We start from the raw sequence: 22,924 nt of genomic DNA, 5'->3' as shown, positions 1-22,924 counted from the left end.
GGGGTAGGGGTCGGCCTAGGAAAGGCTGGAGGGAGGAGGTAAAGGAGGTTTTGTGTGCAAGGGGCTTGGACTTCCAGCAGGCATGCGTGAGCGTGTTTGATAGGAGTGAATGGAGACAAATGGTTTTTAATACTTGACGTGCTGTTGGAATGTGAGCAAAGTAACATTTATGAAGGGATTCAGGGAAACCGGCAGGCCGGACTTGAGTCCTGGAGATGGGAAGTACAGTGCCTGCACTCTGAAGGAGGGGTGTTAATATTGCAGTTTAAAAACTGTAGTGTAAAGCACCCTTCTGGCAAGACAGTGATGGAGTGAATGATGGTGAAAGTTTTTCTTTTTTGGGTCACCCTGCCTTGGTGGGAATCGGCCAGTGTGCTAATAATAACTAATAATAAAATGCTGCAATACTGTAATAATTGTATAAATAACATCAATCCATTCATGACTGCATATTAGAATGGCTAGTTGGACATTTATTAGAAAATGACATCATCTGTTTACTTTTGAACATTGGGAAAAATCAAACATTTCCCCTACTTTGAGCTCCATTTTCAGGTTTTTTTTTATAGTAAAATCAATCAAAATCACATCTGTTTCTATAATGTGTTTTCCATTCTATCAAATGAGACCAAGAAAACGAGAATACAACCATAAATACTATACAAAAATAGACCACAAAGTCGGCATTTTAATTAAAAAAAACGGTTGGAGTTTTTTTTTTCTCATTATGCACTGCATACTCCAGGATTTTTTTTATATGGTGCACACTGACCACACACACCCATTCTCTCACATGTGGGCCTACCAGCTTTCTCCTTCTTGATTTAAAGCCGCTAGAATTTATGAGTATATATACGTCAGACCTAGGTAGTAGGTTGGTAGACAGCAACCGCCCAGGGAGGTACTACCGTCCTGCCAAGTGAGTGTAAAATGAAAGCCTTTAATTGTTTTAGATGTTGGTAGGATTGCTGGTGTCTCTTTTTCTGTCTCATGAACATGCAAGATTTCAGGTACGTCTTGCTACTTCTACTTACACTTAGGTCACACTACACATACATGTACAAGCATATATATACACACCCCTCTGGGTTTTCTTCTATTTTCTTTCTAGTTCTTATTCTTGTTTATTTCCTCTTATCTCCATGGGGAAGTGGAACAGAATTCTTCCTCCGTAGGCCATGCGTGTTGTAAGAGGCAACTAAAATGCCGGGAGCAAGGGGCTAGTAACCTCTTCTCCTGTATATATTACTAAATGTAATAGGAGAAACTTTCGTTTTTCCTTTTGGGCCACCCCGCCTTGGTGGGATACGGCCAGTGTGTTGAATGAAAGAAATATACGTCAAACACGGTACCTCGTAAGACGTATATATACGGCTGCGACAGTCAAAGGGTTAAAGATTGAATCTGTTCAGTAGAGGTATATGTCAGATATTTTAGAAGAAAAAATGCAATACCATTTTCAAAATAAAATTGACAAATTGGCACTTACACACTCTAATAACAATACCAATCTCCTAAGTAGAAAACAACAAATTTAAAAGGGTGAAGCTGATTAGAAGAGGATTTGCCAGAAACCTCAGTCAACTACTGTCGTGCAGGTGCCCAAAGGACACCTGCACAAGACAGTAATTCCATGAACCTTTCCTATTTATTGTCCACCATCATTGAAAATTTGAAGCCTATTAGATGAAGCATTCTCAAATTATAAACAAAAAAATAGAGTAAGAGAAAAAAATTTGCACACATCGACTAGTCTTCCAAAGGGCAAATGAAAATAACTATAGTGAATGGGGACAGATTTCAGCTGCGTGTATATGGAAGGAATGGTTACCTCAAAATGAGTACATACACTATACAGAACACAGGCAGACCATATCATAGAATGTAAGATACTGGTAAAGGACTTAAAAATAACTAAAACAGAGGAGCCGTCATTTGGACATCACAGTAAGACACATACAACAAAACCCAGGAAAATGACAGGGTGGATTATGAGACCCCAGACAAGAGAAACAATGCCACTGATCTTCTCAAATTACTTTTTCCTCTCAGTTTTAATATTGTTGTGGGTTCATAAGAGAGATAGGAGAGCTGGAAAATGTACAGAGACTGTATACTGTCCATATAGAATCAAAGAGAAATTTAAACTATTGCAAACTCCTCAAAGTTCCTGGATTGTTAGAATCAATGCAAAATCTAAACTCTTGAAAACTCCCCAAAGGTCCAAGATAGTCTTCTCTGGAATGAAGGACATAAATGTTAATATATACATGAAAGATATTCGAGTGCCTGGTCCCTATAGAAAACTAATGTGAAAGATACATTGAGAAAGTGAGGAATAAACCCAATGAAGAGAAGAGGGGCCATTAACACAATTAATGACTCTTCAGTATAATCTTCTTTCTTTCAACACACTGGCTGTATCCCACCGAGGCAGGGTGGCCCAAAAGGAAAAACGAAAGTTTCTCCTTTTACATTTAGTAATATATACAGGAGAAGGGGTTACTAGCCCCTTGCTCCCGGCATTTTAGTCACCTCTTACAACACGCATGGCTTACGGAGGAAGAATTCTGTTCCACTTCCCCATGGAGGTAAGAGGAAATAAACAAGAACAAGAACTAGAAAGAAAATAGAAGAAAACCCAAAGGGGTGTGTATATATATGCTTGTACTTGTATGAGAAGCGTGACCTAAGTGTAAGTAGAAGTAGCAAGACATACCTGAAATCTTGCATGTGTATGAGACAGACAAAAAAAAGGCACCAGCAATCCTACCATCATGTAAAACAATTACAGGCTTCAGTTTTACACTCACCTGGCAGGACGGTAGTACCTCCCTGGGCGGTTGCTGTCTACCAACCTACTACCTGTGCTTCAATATAATACTAACAGATATTAGAAATACTGCAAGAATGAAGATGTAAGTTTCAAAAAAGCTCAATAGCTTTCTGCTTTAAAGTGCTGAATAAGGTAAGTTGTGATGGCTATGTAGACCTGTGGGCCACTAAAACAACCTGGTTGACTAGACTGTATACAGGGAAGCAAGGCTGCAGGAGTAGGAAAGCCCTCAAAATTAATCACAAGTTAAACATGTGTAAACTTTCAATGTGGGATGAAACATGGAGCATGTTTTAAGTATAAGTGCAGTAATTTCTGAATAAAAGTTGACAACAAACCATACAAGAAAAAAAGACTGAATTTCTTAAAATATCCCATACTGCACTGCAAAAGAAGACAAAAATATGTATTTTATTAAATATCTTAGCAGTGCAGTATCCCAGCAGCATCAGGTTGCTGAGGCTGGCAAAAGAAGTGAAAAACCAGCCAGGATTTATTTTACACCATTTGTATTAAGAAACTAGGCAGGTTAAGTACTGTACTAAGTACTTTTTGCCAAGAAGTTGCACTGGAAGATGGACAACATTGTGAACCAGTAGTAAGGGTTGGTATGATTTGTCCCAAGTTGTGTTAAGCATGAAATTATGGATTTGTTCTGTTGTGCCAGAGCCTAACTAGCAAAGAAAGAAGACACACACAGTGTTGGTATGCTTCAAAGCATTTGTGCTTTCTTTCTTAAATTACTGTGTTGTCCTTGCATCTTCCTTTCCCAGCAGGTGAGATTTTCAAGTTAGAAATATAGAGATCATTAAATGTTTGCATAGATTTGGCAAAACATATAAACTGTTGGGACTACCTTACTCACAATGTCCTCTGTAGAACAGGAGAGAGAGATTTCATAATATGCACATGGAAAATACTGGAGGACCAGGCATGTAATCTGAACATTAACAAAGTATTATAGCCTGCAGAATTGTAGAGGTCTTCAGTAGAAAACTTTTTCTGCACTTGTAGATGCCTAATCAAGGAGATTGTGATGGTTATGTGAACTTGTAAGTTGTAGCTAGAAATAACTTGACTGATTAGGTAATTACCAGGGAAGAAGGTTGTGATATTTGAGGACTTTGACCTGTGAGGTCACACAACACTTTTTGCAATAAAAAGTAAATAAAAACCAAAATAAAGCACCACTGGTTAAACTATGTAACAAAATAAAAAGTACTAACACAACATGCCAATACTGTCACACCAAGTTAAAATAACTCATCAGTTAAAACCCTCATTAAATTTCAATGCCAAAAGACAAACTCCCTGAAGTCCTTACAAGCACTTCAATTTCCCTGGAGTTTATATGAAATTACTTCTAGAAGAGACAACAAGATCAGGGTAGTAATTATAAAAAATGCAATTTAAGACAAAAAATGCTGAAGCTATTTGCAACCAGCTAAAATGTGCTCCACAGTCAGTTGCAAGACAAGCCACACAGAGAGGGACATGTGCACCTGCAAACTAATGTCTGGGTGAGATGCATGCCTGATCCACAGTCTACAGAGAGCTGTCTCAAAGTGACTATTCTTCTTGAAGGAGGGGACCACCCATGTCCTCTTGAGCTCTGTACAACTTGTTGTGTCTGTAGGGTCACTGGGCCTGATACATCTCAAGTATATATCTGTGTCACTGAGAAAAAATCCTGCTATAAAGCAGTTTCGAAATAGCACCCTTCACTTTGGCATCTACTCTGTAATCTTCTGGGACTCCGACACAGCCCAGTTATGAACAGAACTCCACAGTCTTGTGCTAAGTGTGGATTTGGGCTGACCACTTCTGGCTCATTACAAAAAGAAGCATATTGAGCAAGTGACAATAAAACACATTCAAAATCAGAGTAGACAATGGACCAAGATGCACCTAAGTTGGCTCTCAGGATGAGACCAGCAAGGATCACTTGACTCATTGGTAAAAACCTTTATTGTTCAAGCATAAACCCAGTCATTTTCTAGGAAATTAGCTAAGGTTATCACCTGTGTCCAGTATGCTAGTATGCCTGATGTATGCCTGGGGTCATCCCACAGTTACTAAAACAACAGACATAGCTCCACTCCACAAATGGGGCAGTAAAGCAATAGCAAAGAACTACAGACCGATAGCACTAACATCCCATATCATAAAAATCTTTGAAAGGGTCCTAAGAAGCAAGATCGCCACCCATCACTCCTGTCTGTCCCAATTACTGAATCACTACGACAAGGTCCTAGATGCACTAGAAGACAAAAAGAATGCAGATGTAATATACACAGACTTTGCAAAAGCCTTCGACAAGTGTGACCATGGCGTAATAGCACACAAAATGTGTGCTAAAGGAATAACAGGAAAAGTTGGTAAATGGATCTATAATTTCCTGACAAATAGAACACAAAGAGTAGTAGTCAATAGAGTAAAGTCTGAGGTGGCTACGGTGAAAAGCTCTGTTCCTCAAGGCACAGTACTCACTCCCATCTTGTTCTTCATCCTCATATCTGACATAGACAGGGATGTAAGCCACAGCACCGTGTCTTCCTTTGCAGATGACACCCGAATCTGCAGACGCTGCAAGGCTCCAGGTGGACATCAACCAAATCTTTCATTGAGCTGCAGAAAACAATGTGAAGTTCAGCGATGAGAAATTTCAATTATGTACTCCAATATGGTAAATGTGAGGAAATTAAAACTTCACCAGAGTATAAAACAAATTCCAACCACACAATAGAGCGAAAAACTAACGTTAAAGACCTGGGAGTGATCATGTCGGAGGATCTCACCTTCAAGGACCATAACATATCAATTGCATCTGCTAGAAAAATGACAGGATGGATAATGAGAACCTTCAAAACTAGGGATGCCAAGCCCATGATGACACTCTTCAGGTCACTTGTTCTATCTAGGCTGAAATATTGCTGCACACTAACAGCACCTTTCAAGGCAGGTGAAATTGCTGACCTAGAAAATGTGCAGAGAACCTTCACGGCATTCATAACGGAGAAAGAACACCTCAATTACTGGGGGCGCTTGAAGTTCCTGAACCTGTACTCCCTGGAACGCAGGCGGGAGAGATACATAGTTATATATACTTGGAAAATCCTAGAGGGATTAGTACCGAACTTGCACACGAAAATCACTCCCTACGAAAGCAAAGGACTCGGCAGACAATGCAACATCCCCCCAATGAAAAGCAGGGGTGTCACTAGCACGTTAAGAGACAACACAGTAAGTGTCAGGGGCCAAAGACTGTTCAACTGCCTCCCAGCATTCATAAGGGGGATTACCAATAGACCCCTGGTTGTCTTCAAGCAGGCACTGGACAAGCACCTAAAGTTGGTACCTGACCTGCCGGGCTGTGGTTCGTACATTGGTTTGCATGCAACCAGCAGTAACAGCCTGGTTGATCAGGCCCTGATCCACCATGAGGCCTGGTCACAGACTGGGCCAACGGAGCATTGACCCCCAGAACTCTTTCCAGGTAAACTCCAGGTAAACTAGTATGCACAGTTTTTGGTACCCTCAAATCTTCCACCTTCCAATATTTTTTTTTTACCTCAGCACAACTTTTTTGGGGGCCTTCTACAATCTCATCATACCTCTGAAAAAATCTAGGGTCAGGAGGGTCCACATAGTGCATCATGGTTAACTACACAGATGATGATTGTGTATTCAGTGTACTAGTATATCAAACTAGTATAAGTAAACAATGAAATCAGGAGCTGTTCCACCACCAGCTTCCCTACCAGCAAACAGGATGTGGAAGTTGCACGAAGATGACTTATTCATTCCAAATTTATTATAATTTCATGATACTAACAGTAGAAGTCAGCCACAAAGCACACTAAGTAGATTTAACCCAGGATAACCCACTGTAAAACAATGTGACATTTTCATCTTTCACTGAGTATTACCTTGAAACAATTGTAATATCATAGAATTTTGTTTTAAGTATGTGGTTTACAGTAGTCTGGAAGTGTTATGGACACGGAGTAGGATATTCCTTCAAAAGTAAAAATACATAATTAACCTAGGATAGCCCAATATAGTCAAACAGTGCGACTTATTTCCATGTTTTGAGGAGTATTACACCTTGCAACAACTGTTAGAAGAAAAAAGAATTAAAAAAAGAGACAAAAATAATTATTTCACCAAATTATACTGTATATTCCAAGTGGAGCAATGTTTGAAGTTCCAAAACATCTTTAAACACGTTAATATGATAACAAACTAGTGTATATAGTGTGAAACATTAAAAGCAATTACAGAATTAAAAAAAAAATTGGCATCAAGAAATTGTAAAACATAAATATCACTGGCAGATTTATGCTGTTGCTACCAACAACTGAATACAGTGGAACCTTGGTTTTCAAATGAAGCAATATTTCCCGTACAAAATAATGTAAATCCAATTAATCTGTTCCAGACACCCAAAAGTATTAACAAAAAATACATTTTATAGAGAATAACTATAGTTTTAGATACAGAAAACAATTAGAAATAAATATAAAGGACTAATGAAATGGATAAATGAACATTTAACATCACTTTTACCTTTGTTGAAGACTCTTGTAGGTGTATGGAAGATGGCAAAGGAGGGGAGAGGGAGGAGAGGTTATCTCTACCACTGTTACTACCACCCTCTACCACCATCACAACCACTACCATCCTCTACCACCATCATTACCACCCTCGAACACAATCACTACCACCCTCTACCACAATCACTACCACCCTCTACCACCATCACTACCACCCTCTACCACCATCACTACCACTTTCTACTGACAAGAAACAAAGTCAGACTGACTCAGAACGCCTGGGTGCTTTGTGTGGGTGCAGGCGGACACGTTCAGTATGGCGGACCACTGTCAGATCGACGAAAACCAAGGTGATGAACAAAAACTTACAAAATTTTGATGAAAAAAGTCGTTGAAAACCGAATTTGACAAAAACCAGGGCAAACGAAAACCGAGGTTCCACTATGTTTTTCACCAACTTCAACACATTATAAAATCTTAAGTTTTTATCAGATTCCACTCATTTTAGTTTTAATCTGTTCATAAAAATGCAGTCTTTCATTCTGTGAGGGAAAAAAATCACTTTCCTACACATATAAGAATTTTTTTCTGGATATGCCACAGTTTAAGGGATATGGGCTCCCACCCATTGCTTACAGAGGCATACCTCAAGTGCTGTCAAAAGAGGGCAAGGAAAGAACATAACTTCTCTAACCACATAGTGGCTCTCATGACAAAATCTCTACTCAGTCTCCAACCATAAGCTGTGTTGCTAGGTGTATAGTGTACATAAAATCCATAACAAGCAGCAAAACCGCAGCTCCTGGTGGAGATCCATGTAGAGGCTCTCTAGAGAAAAAAATATGCCCAGTGCAAATCCAGTGATCCTTCCCCCCCAAGTATGATGCAAGAGCACCTTTAAAATGTCTAGCATACAAATGTCAACCAGGAAAGTCTGGCCACAGGATGAGCTGTAGTGTACAGTGGACCCTCGCCTAACGATATTAATCCATTCTGGAGAGCTCAACGTTAGGCGAAATTATCGTTAGGCGAATTCATTTTCCCTGTAAGAAATAATGGAAATCAAATTAATCCGTTCCTCTCACCCCAAAGTATGAAGAAAAAAAAATTTTACCACATGAAATATTAATTTTAATACACACAAACTGAAGAAGACATGCACAGTTACATGACACTTACCTTTATTGAAGATCTGGTGATGATTGATGGGATGGGAGGAGAGTGTGGATGGTGTTAATGTTTAGAAGGGGAATCCCCTTCCATTAGGACTTGAGGTGGCAAGTCCTTTTCCGGGGTTACTTCCCTTCTTTTAATGCCACTAGGACCAGCTTCAGAGTCACTGGACCTCTGTTGCACAACATATCTGTCCATAGAGGCCTGTACCTCCCGTTCCTTTATGACATTCCTAAAGTGTTTCACAACATTGTCAGTGTAATAGTCACCAGCACGGCTTGCAATAGCTGTGTGAGGGTGATTTTCATCAAAAAAGGTTTGCACTTCAAACCACTTTGCACACATTTCCTTAATCTTTGAAGTAGGCAACTTCCTCAATTTCTCTATCCCCTCCTCCAGAGCAGTTTCCTCAGGTCTGGCCTCTTGCTGTTGAAGATGATCTAGCAGCTCATCAGTGGTTAGTTCATCATTGTCCTCCTCCACCAACTCTTCCACATCCTCCCCACTAACCTCCAACCCCAAGGACTTCCCCAATGCCACAGTTGATTCCACAACTGGCGTACGCTTCTCAGGGTTAGCCTCAAATCCTTCAAAATCCCTTTTGTCTACACATTCTGGCCACAGTTTCTTCCAAGCAGAGTTCAAGGTCCTCTTAGTCACTTCCTCCCAAGCCTTACCTATAATGTTTACACAGTTGAGGATGCTAAAGTGATCTCTCCAAAACTCTCTTAGAGTCAATTGAGTTTCTGAGGTCACTACAAAACACCTTTCAAACATAGCTATTGTGTAGAGCTTTTTGAAGTTTGCAATGACCTGCTGGTCCATGGGCTGCAGGAGAGGAGTGGTATTAGGAGGCAAAAACTTGACCTTAATGAAGCTCATTTCCGCAGAAAGTCGCTCTGCCACGTCTGAAGGATGACCAGGAGCATTGTCTAATACCAGGAGGCACTTAAGGTCCAGTTTATTTTCCAGGAGGTAATTTTTCACAGTGGGGGCAAATGCATGGTGTAACCAGTCATAGAAAAAGTCCCTAGTGACCCATGCCTTACTGTTTGCCCTTCATAGCACACACAAATTAGCCTTGAGGACATTGTTTTTCCTGAACCCTCTGGAAGTTTCAGAGTGATACACCAATAAAGGCTTCACTTTGCAATCACCACTAGTATTAGCACACATCAACAGAGTAAGCCTGTCTTTCATAGGCTTATGTCTTGGGAGTGCCTTTTCCTCCTCAGTAATGTAGGTCCTGTTTGGCATTTTCTTCCAAAACAGGCCTGTTTCGTCACAATTAAACACTTGTTCAGGTTTCAGTCCTTCACTGTCTATATACTCCTTGAATTCCTGCACATATTTTTCAGCCGCTTTGTGGTCCGAACTGGCAGCCTCACCATGCCTTATCACACTATGTATGCCACTACGATTCTTAAATCTCTCAAACCAACCTTTGCTGGCCTTAAATTCACTCGCATCACCACTAGTTTCAGGCATTTTTCTAATTAAATCGTCATGCAACTTCCTAGCCTTTTCACATATGATCGCTTGAAAGATGCTATCTCCTGCTATCTGTTATTCATTTATCCACACCAATAAGAGTCTCTCAACATCTTCTATCACTTGCGATCTCTGTTTTGAAAACAAAGTTGCACCTTTGGCAAGAACAGCTTCCTTGATTGCCGTTTTCTTGGCCACAATAATAGCGATGGTTGATTGGGGTTTTGTGTATAACCTGGCCAGCTCGGAGATACGCACTCCACTTTCATACTTAGCAATGATCTCTTTCTTCATATCCATAGTAATTCTCACCCTTTTTCCTGTAGGGTGCAATCACTAAAAAGGCTGTGATAATATGAAATGTTCCGATTGTATGCTTGGATGCAACCGCAGTGGCTGGCTTGTAAACACTGGCACCCACGGACCAAGTGAGGCGGGCTCAGGCCACACGTGGACGCGTCTCGAACGAATCGCATTGAGCGAGTTTTTTAGCGCTAGCCGAGGCAAAATTTTTGCGTTAAAATGTATCGCTAGGAGGATTTAATGTTATGCGATGCCATCGTTAGGCGAGGGTCCATTGTATATCTCTAAACTGATCATATCACAAGTTCAGATGGTTTAAAATATCAGTGAGGAATAGTTAGTGATAAAAGCAAATATTTTCAGACCAAAACCATAATAGGGGGAGCTGGACCTAATTTGGAGCAACAACTCAAAGCTTTTGCATTTTTAGAGACCAGATACAAAATTGGGAAACAATACTAGTTAGGTGATGAAAAAGTGAATTCTTCTAGTGGCTTGATGATTAATCCCAGAAAGAGAACATTAACACTACTAGTGGAAATAATGTAAATCATCTCCAAATTTCAGTTAATGTCTAACAGTACATAAAGTGAGAAACATCTCATCTGGTCATGCATTAAAAAGTAGTCTAGTATGGAAAACCTGCTCAGAGCAATCTCCACCACCATGCTCTGATGCATATGAACATGTGAGCCCCCCTCATCATATATATGTAGGGAATGAGAGGTTTAGGAATTATTATAACTAAGCTAAAGTAAAAAATTTAATTACAGTGGACCCCCAGTTTTCGTCCTTAATCCATTCCAGAAGGTTGGTCGAAATCTGAAATGGACAAAAACCAAAGTAATATTTCCCATAAGAAATAACATAAATCCTATTAATCCATTCCAGACACCCAAAAATATTAAAAAAAATGTATTTTATAAAGAATAACTATAGTTTTGCATACAGAAAACAATGAGAAATAAATATAAATTATTAATTTTAATGGATAAATGAACATATAAATCACTTTTACCTTTATTGAAGAGACTTATTGGCGTATGGAAGATGGCAAGGAGGGGAGAGGGAGGAAAGGTTATGGTTTGGAAAGGGAATCCCCCTCTATAAGGACTTCAGGTATCAAAGCTCTATCCAGGGTTACTTCCCTTCTTTGTCTTTTACTGGCACTAGGAGTCATTGGATCATGCAAACACAGCTTGCAACAACTTTGTTAGGGTGATATTTCTGCACCAACTCTTCCACATCCTAGCTACATGATACTTAATGCAGCCCTGAGCCACATTATTACCAGTGACATACCATGTTCACTGAGTTTAGTCATTTCTAACAACTACCTTTAGATGCCATCATAAACAAAGGGAGAAGTAATGAATAATTCTTGCTGAGAATTGTAAACAAAAACGTTATGGATTAAGGGCAGTGACTGGGCCAACACAGATTCATACACGTTTTCTCTGATGCTGGACCAGAGAAAACGTAATGTTTTCCCACTGCCTGACTAGCACACCTCTATAGCATATAAACATTGCATGTTTATATGCTAAGTAATGTGTTTCTTATATAATTTTTAAGAAAATATCATAGATGGATTAATGAAAATGTCTATATTAACCTAAAATAAGACATTTAATATGCCCAAGAGTAATTATTATTACATTTCAGTATTATTATTATGGCATTAAGACTAGAGGGACACTCTTAGTGAATGAGTAACAAAGGCATGTTTATATGCTACGTAACTTGTTTCTTATATGCTTTTGAAGAAAATATCATAGATGGATTAATGAAAATGTCTATATTAACCTAAAATAAGACATTTAATGTGCCCAAGAGTGATTATTATTAGTATTAGTATCACGAACATATGAACGACCCAGGTGGACGCGTCTGATACGGATGATTTCCGAGCAAATGTACAAAAGTCGGGGTAAAAATTCGCCGAAAAAAAGTGGTTGAAATCCGAATTGTACGATATCCAGACCGGATGAAAACTGGGGGTCCACTGTACTAGTATTCTTATGTAATATATGGAATTAATGAGTCGGGAGATTCATTATTCAATTTTTTATACATACATGTATCTTGCTTCATTTATTAAATATATTTAATATCATTTACATAGGTACTGCATGTACAACAGTGGTGACACGTCCAACGATAAAAACAACTCCAAGTTCCAACATAAGCACCGTTACCACTACCACTACACAAAATCCCAGTGCCTGTCGTGATACAGAGTTTGCATGTGATGACATACTGCATACCTGTATTCCATCTCTACTTCTCTGTGATGGGATCTCAGATTGTCCAAATGATGGTGACGAGAACCTTTGCCCAGGTATAATGTACAGTATATTTAATGATTTATTTTCCTTTATTTTGTTTATATATATAATGGTATAAAATAGTAGCATAGTGGTAAGAGATATACACGTGCAGTATATTGTGATCCGTTATTGACTATGTTTTGCCAGTGCAGTGGGTTTTATCAGGTTACAAACAGATGACTTGATAACTCCCACTGCATGTGTCAGACATCATCCACTACATGTGTCAAACATCATACACTGCATGTGTTAAACATCATCCACAGAGGATAGCATTATACTGCATTTGTCTCTTTTTATCCTCCTCCCTTTTCTGAGAATACAATATATTTGCTATTAGGGTGAGTTACTAATCAAGACATGATCAGTGTAAATAAAATATAATAATAAAGCATGGCTTGAGGATGCATTTTTACTTAGAACATTTAATTAAGCAGTAAATCTGTGTAGGTCATTCAGCATGAGTGGTGGTATGGTTGATCCTCCATTAACTATTTAGTCTTGGTCTCTGACCTGTCAGGCTGTTAGTGATCAAGCCTTCACCTCTCCTTGCACTGAATGATCTACAGTTTTATCATACATATTTATGTATATTTTCTGAGAACTCAGATTTTCATTTCTTTTATATTACAATGCAGAGAAGACCCCTTGTGACCCTGGGTTCTTCTACTGTGCTGACCGCTTTATGGAGATTCCATGTATGAGGGTGTCTAACTTGTGTGATGGAAAGGTACAGTGCCTAGCTTACAAAGCTGATGAGTCTCTTTGTGGACAGTGTCTTGACTACTACTGCCAAAATAATGGGGACTGTGCTGCTGTAAATGGAGATGCCCCTGTCTGCAGGTATGTCTGTTCTTAAGTAGAATTACATTTTTAATATTATAATAAGGGCAGATAAGATACTTTGGTTTTACAGATTCTGTTGTAGTTAGTACTTGGTTAGTAGATATTAACTACCCTGGATGGTACTATTGTCTTCTCATAAGAGCCTGAAAAAGAAATCTATTAAATGTTTTACATTGGCACAGTTGTTGGTGTTTTAGGTGAAACACCTAATACAGTGTTTAGAGAATGGAAAGCATCCAGGTTTGGTCCAAGGAAGAGGACAATTCCTTGGCTCAAGAGCCCTTCAGTAGCATTAAGGAACCTGTCTTGAGGGATTATATAGTTACAGATAGGGCTGTCAAAGAAGCGAATCTGATTCAAAGTGGAAGTTCTCATAGTTGGTCTTTTCCAGAGACAGTTTTATTGGTAGATTATTAACCCTTTGACTGTCGCAACCTCAAATCCTGAAGTGTCTATTGGTGTTGAAAAATTAAAAAAAAAAAAAAAAAAAAATTTCTTATGAAATGATAAGAGAATCTTTTCCCGATGGTAATGACACCAAAAGTACGAAATTTGATTGAAAACTTACATAATTACACTCCCGTGAAGTTAGCGATCTCAGCGATATATATGCATTGGCGATTTCGCCGACTTTGAGCCCTATTTTCGGCCAATTCCATTGTTCCAGTCGACCAAACTCATAGCTATTTCTTTAGAGCTCCATTTTTTTTTCTATCAATTGAGTACAAGAAACTGCCCATTTACTGATTTCAACTACCCAATAAAGTGGTCAGAAATTGACAATTTGGCCAATTTCACGCAAATTAAAAAAATATGCCAATTTCAAAATAGGGTCCAGAATAAACAATGTAGACATTCTTGGCACTAAAATAACATATCCTCTGTTCAGTAGTCATGTCTCCAGGCCCCTCTTATATTACTCTTGCTTTCTATTTTCATTTTTTATTCACACCAAAATAGAAGATTTACTGTTATGCAGACTACTGCATTATTGTAAAAATGGTATAAATAATATCAGTGCACTAGCGAAAGAATATTAGACTCCCCAGTGAACATGTATTGGACGTGTGGTGTGATTTGCTTACTTTTGAACATTGGTAAAAATCGAACATTTCCGCTACTTTGAGTTCAACTTCAAGGTCGTTTTCATTGTGAAACTAATCAAAATCATCTCTATTTCTGTAACATGTTTTCCATTCTATCAAATAAGACCAAGAAAACGAGAATACACCCATAAATACTATGGGAAAATACACCTCAAAGTCAGCGTTTTAATCCAAAAACATAGTCGGAGTTTTTTTCCTCTATTTATGCACTGCGTGCTGCAGGATTTTTTTTTATACAGTGCACACTGACCACACAGACCCATTCTCTCACATGTGGGCCTACCAGCTTTCTCCTGCCTGATTTGAAGCCACCAGAATTATTGAGTATATGTACGTCCGAAACACTGGCTCGTAAGATGTATATACACGGCCGAAACAGTCAAAGGGTTAGGAGGAGGAGTTTGACAGAGCATGTAAAAGTAACAAAAAGTTTGTGCCGTGCAAAACTTGATATACGTACATTATTAGATTCAAGGGAGTATGGAGGAAGTGAATGTATTTATATATTTGGGAGTAGCCATGTCAGTAGATGGGTCTATGAAAGATGAGGTGAACTAAAAAAGAAATGGTAGATGGAGTATTTATAGAAGCAAACAAAGGGAAATATACCAGAGACTGTATGCAGCTTCAGAGTCACATTGAGAGTAGCAGGGTATGAAAATTGCGCAGATAATTTAGAGTGGAAAATCTTCCCGCTCCTACACCCAACATCTTGCTCCTGGGGGATTTCAACTTAAGGCACCTAAAATGGAGGAATATAGCAAATAATATTGTTGCAGTAATAACACCAGGAGGCAGCTCTGATGAAAACTCACACTCACACGAGCTTTTAAATCTCTGCACAAAATTCAATTTAAACCAGCAAATAATAGAGCCTACTAGACTGGAGAATACACTAGACCTCATCTTCACTAACAATGATGATCTGATAAAAAATGTCATCATATCAAAAACAATATACTCAGATCACAACATAATTGAGGTTCAGACATGTATGCGTGGAGCCCCAGACCGACATAATGAGATTAGTCACGAGGGAGCATTCACCAAATTCAACTTCAATAACAAAAACATAAAGTGGGACCAAGTAAACCAAGTCCTAACCGATATAAGCTGGGAAGATATACTAAGCAACACAGACCCCAACTTATGCCTAGAACAGATTAACTTGGTGGCACTCGATGTATATACAAGGCTTATTCCTCTAAGAAAAAGGAGGAGTAGATGTAAAATAGAAAGAGACAGGCGCTCCCTTTACAGGCGACAGAAAAGAATAACAGAGCGGCTAAAAGAGGTTAATATATCTGAAATGCGTAGGGAGACACTGGTCAGAGAAATAGCAAGCATTGAACTTAAGCTAAAGGAATCTTATAGGAGTCAGGAATTGCGGGAAGAACTAAAAGCCATAAATGAAATCGAAAGAAATCCAAAGTATTTCTTCTCCTATGCCAAATCAAAGTCGAGAACAGCGTCCAGTATTGGGCCCCTACTTAAACAAGATGGGTCCTACACAGATGACAGCAAGGAAATGAGTGAGCTACTCAAGTCCCAATATGACTCAGTTTTTAGCAAGCCGCTAACCAGACTGAGAGTCGAAGATCAAAATGAATTTTTTATGAGAGAGCCACAGAATTTGGTTAACACATGCCTATCCGATGTTATCCTGACGCCAAATGACTTCGAACAGGTGATAAATGACATGCCCATGCACTCTGCCCCAGGGCCAGACTCATGGAACTCCGTGTTCATCAAGAACTGCAAGAAGCCCCTATCACGAGCCTTTTCCATCCTATGGAGAGGGAGCATGGACACGGGGGTCGTCCCACAGTTACTAAAAACAACAGACATAGCCCCACTCCACAAAGGGGGCAGTAAAGCAACAGCAAAGAACTACAGACCGATAGCACTAAAATCCCATATCATAAAAATCTTTGAAAGGGTCCTAAGAATCAAGATCAGCACCCATCTAGAAACCCATCAGTTACACAACCCAGGGCAACATGGGTTTAGAACAGGTCGCTCCTGTCTGTCTCAACTATTGGATCACTATGACAAGGTCCTAGATGCACTAGAAGACAAAAAGAATGCAGATGTAATATATACAGACTTTGCAAAAGCCTTCGACAAGTTTGACCATGGAGTAATAGCACACAAAATGCGTGCTAAAGGGATAACTGGAAAAGTCGGTCGATGGATCTATAATTTCCTCACTAACAGAACACAGAGAGTAGTCGTCAACAGAGTAAAGTCAGAGGCAGCTACGGTGAAAAGCTCTGTTCCACAAGGCACAGTACTCGCTCCCATCTAGTTCCTCATCCTCATATCCAACATAGACAAGGATGTCAGCCACATCTTGCTCCTGGGGGATTTCAACTTAAGGCACCTAAAATGGAGGAATATAGCAAATAATATTGTTGCAAAAACAACACCAGGAGGCAGCTCTGATGAAAACTCGCACTCACACGAGCTTTTAAATCTCTGCACAAAATTCAATTTAAACCAGCAAATAATAGAGCCTACTAGACTGGAGAATACACTAGACCTCATCTTCACTAACAATGATGATCTGATAAGAAATGTCACCATATCAAAAACAATATACTCAGATCACAACAAAATTGAGGTTCAGACATATATGCGTGGAGCTCCAGACCGACATAATGAAATTAGTCACGAGGGAGCATTCACCAAATTCAACTTCAATAACAAAAACATAAAGTGGGACCAAGTAAACCAAGTCCTAACCGATATAAGCTGGGAAGATATACTAAGCAACACAGACCCCAACTTATGCCTAGAACAGATCAACTCGGTGGCACTCGATATATGCACAAGGCTTATTCCTCTAAGAAAAAGGAGGAGTAGATGTAAAATAGAAAGAGACAGGCGCTCCCTTTACAGGCGACGGAAAAGAATAACAGAGCGGCTAAAAGAGGTCAATACGTATATCTGAAATACGTAGGGAGACACTGGTCAGAGAAATAACAAACATCGAACTTAAGCTAAAGGAATCTTATAGGAGTCAGGAATTGCAGGAAGAACTAAAAGCCATAAATGAAATCGAAAGAAATCCAAAGTATTTCTTCTCCTATGCCAAATCAAAGTCGAGAACAGCGTCCAGTATTGGGCCCCTACTTAAACAAGATGGGTCCTACACAGATGACAGCAAGGAAATGAGTGAGCTACTCAAGTCCCAATATGACTCAGTTTTTAGCAAGCCGCTAACCAGACTGAGAGTCGAAGATCAAAATGAATTTTTTATGAGAGAGTCACAGAATTTGGTTAACACAAGTCTATCCAATGTTATCCTGACGCCAAATGACTTCTAACAGGCGATAAATGACATGCCCATGCACTCTGCCCCAGGGCCAGACTCATGGAACTCCGTGTTCATCAAGAACTGCAAGAAGCCCCTATCACGAGCCTTTACCATCCTATGGAGAGGAAGCATGGACACGGGGGTCGTCCCACAGTTACTAAAAACAACAGACATAGCCCCACTCCACAAAGGGGGCAGTAAAGCAACAGCAAAGAACTACAGACCGAGAGCACTAACATCCCATATCATAAAAATCTTTGAAAGGGTCCTAAGAAGCAAGATCACCACCTATCTAGAAACACATCAGTTACACAACCCAGGGCAACATGGGTTTAGAACAGGTTGCTCCTGTCTGTCTCAACTATTGGATCACTACGACAAGGTGCTTGATGCACTAGAAGACAAAAAGAATGCAGATGTAATATATACAGACTTTGCCAAAGCCTTCGACAAGTTTGACCATGGCGTAATAGCGCACAAAATGCGTGCTAAAGGAATAACAGGAAAAGTCGGTCGATGGATCTATAATTTCCTCACTAACAGAACACAGAGAGTAGTAGTCAACAGAGTAAAGTCCGAGGCAGCCACAGTGAAAAGCTCTGTTCCACAAGGCACAGTACTCGCTCCCATCTTGTTCCTCATCCTCATATCTGACATAGACAAGGATGTCAGCCACAGCACCGTGTCTTCCTTTGCAGATGACACCTGAATCTGCATGACAGTGTCTTCCATTGCAGACACTGCAAGGCTACAGGCGGACATCAACCAATTCTTTCAGTGGGCTGCAGAAAACAATATGAAGTTCAACGATGAGAAATTTCAATTACTCAGATATGGTAAACACGAGGAAATTAAATCTTCAGCAGAGTACAAAACAAATTCTGGCCACAAAATAGAGCGTAACACCAACGTCAAAGACCTGGGAGTGATCATGTCGGAGGATCTCACCTTCAAGGACCATAACATTGTATCAATCACATCTTCTAGAAAAATGACAGGATGGATAATGAGAACCTTCAAAACTAGGGAGGCCAAGCCCATGATGACACTCTTCAGGTCACTTGTTCTATCTAGGCTGGAATATTGCTGCACACTAACAGCACCTTTCAAGTCAGGTGAAATTGCTGACCTAGAAAATGTACAGAGAACCTTCACGGCGCACATAACGGAGATAAAACACCTCAATTACTGGGACTGCTTGAGGTTCCTGAACCTGTATTCCCTGGAACGCAGGCGGGAGAGATACATGATTATATACACCTGGAAAATCCTAGAGGGACTAGTACCGAACTTGCACACGAAAATCACTCACTACGAAAGCAAAAGACTTGGCAGACGATGCAACATCCCCCCAATGAAAAGCAGGGGTGTCACTAGCACGTTAAGAGACCATACAATTAGTGTCAGGGGCCCGAGACTGTTCAACTGCCTCCCAGCATACATAAGGGGGATTACCAACAGACCCCTGGCAGTCTTCAAGCTGGCACTGGACAAGCACCTAAAGTCAGTTCCTGACCAGCCGGGCTGTGGTTCGTACGTTGGTTTGCATGCAGCCAGCAGTAACAGCCTGGTTGATCAGGCTCTGATCCACCAGGAGGCCTGGTGACAGACCGGGCCGTGGGGGCGTTGACCCCCGAAACTCTCTCCAGGTAAACTCCAGGTGTAGAAATTAGAAGACAATGTGATGGGAATATGAAAGATATATTTCATAGGGTTGAGGTGGTTTAGGCATTTGGAGAGACTAAAGCAGAATAGGATGACCAACGAGGTATCTATTTGCATAGTGAATGGAAGAAGGGGGTAGTTGTCCCAGGAAGGGTTAGAGCCTGGGTGTGAAAGAGGTTTTAAGTGGTAGGGACTTTAACGTTGTCCAGACCCCTGAAATGAAACTTTCAGTGTCCAAAAAATTCTCCTCTGAAATGATGGAAAATCTTTTTCTGAAGGTAATAACACCAAGTATGAAATTTGATGGAAAACTTATGGAATTACGCTGGCACAAAGTTATCAGTTTCAGCACAATTTATGCACTGATGATTTCACCCACTTTCAGTCCTATTTTAGGCCAATTTCTTTGTTCCATTCGACCAAATTCTTAGCTATTTTGCTAGTATGCTTTCCTCTATATTGATTGAGCACAAGAAACTGCCCATTTAACTATTTCAACTACCCTATTAGGTGATTAGTATTCAGTAATTTGGCAAATTTTACACAAAATTTAAAATATGCTAGTTTAAAAATACAGTTCATAATAAACAATGTAGACATTCTTGACATTAAAACATTTCCTTTCTTCATTAGTCATGTCCCCAGGCCTCTCCTATATTACAGTTGCTTTCCATTTTGCATTCTTATTCACACAAAAATAGATGATTTACTCTGTTCCTCAAACAAACAATTTTATTTCTTTGCATAGGTTACAATGTGTGAGTGCATATAAAGTGTGTTGATGGGTACAAAGAAAGCCACTAGCATGCTGGGGCATTTCAGGCAGACTACTTAATACTATATATAAAAAGTGGTAAATTTTAATTATACATTGTTTTCCTTATTACAACAGTGAGGTAGCTAATGGTTCGCAGTAATTAAATATATAGCTGAGGTGGACTATATAAAAAATAACAGTGTTACAATTTACAGTAATGCAATTGAAACAATTTTAAGTTTGAAATAATGTTTGCTTAATTGAGCAGTTGTAAATTCTTTGGGATTTTTGAGTTGCTGGTAGGTGATAAAATATGAGGTGCCTTAAATTGATTTGCAGGCAGGAACCCTTTTGTATGTTTGGCAATGAATTCCAGATCTTCAGGCCCTTTATGTGCATAGCATTTTTGCATAGGGTAAGATGGACATGAGGGATGTCAAAGTGTTTTGTACCTTGTGTTATGGCTGTGTGTTCTGTTGTAGTTATCAAGGACAAATATGAAAGGAGGGTTTATGTTGGAGTATAATGTTCTGACCCCATACACACATACCATAGGTGAGGTTAAGGTAGATAAGAGCATGGTAAAGAGCAAAAATTGCCATTTGGGGTACATAGTGCTGTATCTTAGAAAGGATGCCTGCCGTTTTGGAGACTTTCTTGGATATGTGCTGTATGTGGGTCTGAAATTTAAGACAGCAGTCAAGGTGAAGACCTAGAAATTTGCCCTCAGTGTGTCTTGAAATGGAGAAACCAATTATCAGTGTTTAGCTTGATATTTGAAGCTGTTTCCAGACAGCATGAAGTAGGTTTTGTCTATATTGAGAGTGAGTTTGTTGGTCGTCATAGAAGTAGATATTTTTAGTAGCTAATCATTTAGTATCTCAAAGCATAGCTGGCTTTGGGTGAGAGAAGACATAAGTAGTGTCATCTGCAAATAGAACTGATTTAAGGACTTGAGATGCATTGGGGAGGTCATTGATGGATGTAAATTAAAAAGAGCAGTGGGCCAAGGACACTACCCTGTGGGACTTCAACAAGAACAGGTTGTGTAGTGGAGGTAATGCCATTTGTGTATACAGACTAGTGTCTATTGCTAAGATAAGATTTCAGGTGATCAAGAGAATGTCCTCTGATCCCGTAATAATATATAACCAGGAAAGTGTTCATGGTTTACAGCATCCCAGTAATTGAATCATACCTATTAAAAACTCATAAAATGGACTGGGGGTTATAGAGGGGGGCCTTACCTCTCCTCTGAAATATCAACAAAAATCTAATATTTTTTGCTGCTTTGAACTCAATTTCAAGCTATTTTCAGTCCCGAAACCAATCAAAATAATCTCTATTTCAGTAATGTCTTCCATTCTATCAAATGATATCAAGAAACAGTCAATAAAACCATAAAAACCATCCGAGAAAACACCACAGTCACTTTTAACCATACACACAGTCAGTTTTGTTTTTCCCATCATGCACCACATGGGGCAGGATTTTTTTTTATATGGTGCACACTCATCAACCAGACCCTTCTCTCATATCTAGGCCAAAATTTACCACTCACAGGTCATCTGAGTGAGCTGAGCTCACAACATAAAACTACGTGATGGACCCTGGCCTCATTGTCATAATTTTACGCAATGGACAGTGCAAGGGTTAAGGAGGCATATGCAAGTGTGTTAGCTCCAAGTGAAAAAGTTATTTTTATGGCTCAACATGCTGTTGGTGTGTGAGCCAGGTACCTGGGTGTTAATAGGTTGGTGTGGGTCACATCCTGGGACAAAACTGACCTAATTTGCCCAAAATGTTCTGCATAACAAGCAGCTTTCTATACAGTAGTACATGTCATTGATGTCGGTTAGGCCTGTATACCTTGTACCTGTACTTGTAGAAATAATTATATTATTATTATTATTATTATTATCAAAGAGAGGTGCTAAACCTACAAGGGTCATACAGTGCAGGGGGGTGGGAAGTACAGTGTCTGCACTCTGAAGGAGGGGTATGGATGTTGCAGTTTAGAGGATTATTTGAATTATGATGTCTACATGTTTCTGTCAAGACAGCAACCAGCTGACTTTTTTTTTTTTTTTTTTTTTTTTTTTTTTTTTTTTTGCCATCTCTACCTTGGTAAGAGATAGCCAGTGTGTTAAAAATATCTACTGTACCTCAAAAATCTTTTAGCGACTGATAAAGAAAATGTGCTGTAGCATTTTTAATTTGTATAAATCATTTGAAAAATGAATATAAGATCAGAATATTCTTTAGTGTTCATTCTCTACTCTTTCCTTCATGAAGATATAATTTCAGAGATCATAAATCAGACATTTGTACATCTTTATTCTGGAATAAAGATATCCAAATGTTGCACAAGTGTCTCACTTATCAACTTGTCAATCTCCATAAAGCGCTTGAAAATGTCTTCATAAATAGTTACTTTTTAATATGTAACCAAGCAATAGAACTGAAGTTTTATAATGTAACCAAGCAATAGAACTAAAGTTTTATATGTAGTGTTTTTCAAATAAACAATATTACCATTTAG

General features: G+C 39.3%; 1 protein-coding gene across 2 annotated transcripts in view; it reads left to right on the top strand.

The window, feature by feature from the left end:
- LOC128698674 (MAM and LDL-receptor class A domain-containing protein 1) overlaps positions 1-22,924 on the top strand; it is a 696,795-nt gene that overhangs the window by 669,413 nt on the left and 4,458 nt on the right. For both annotated transcript variants that reach the window (XM_070084847.1, XM_070084846.1), the window contains exons 95-96: positions 12,485-12,700; positions 13,328-13,532. In XM_070084847.1, coding sequence (XP_069940948.1) covers positions 12,485-12,700; positions 13,328-13,532 — 421 coding nt within the window. The remainder of the gene's footprint in view (positions 1-12,484; positions 12,701-13,327; positions 13,533-22,924) is intronic.

The sequence above is a fragment of the Cherax quadricarinatus genome, chromosome 14 (genome assembly GCF_038502225.1).
Source record: "Cherax quadricarinatus isolate ZL_2023a chromosome 14, ASM3850222v1, whole genome shotgun sequence".
NCBI classification, from domain to species: domain Eukaryota; kingdom Metazoa; phylum Arthropoda; class Malacostraca; order Decapoda; family Parastacidae; genus Cherax; species Cherax quadricarinatus.
This window is presented reverse-complemented; position numbering and strand designations above follow the sequence as displayed.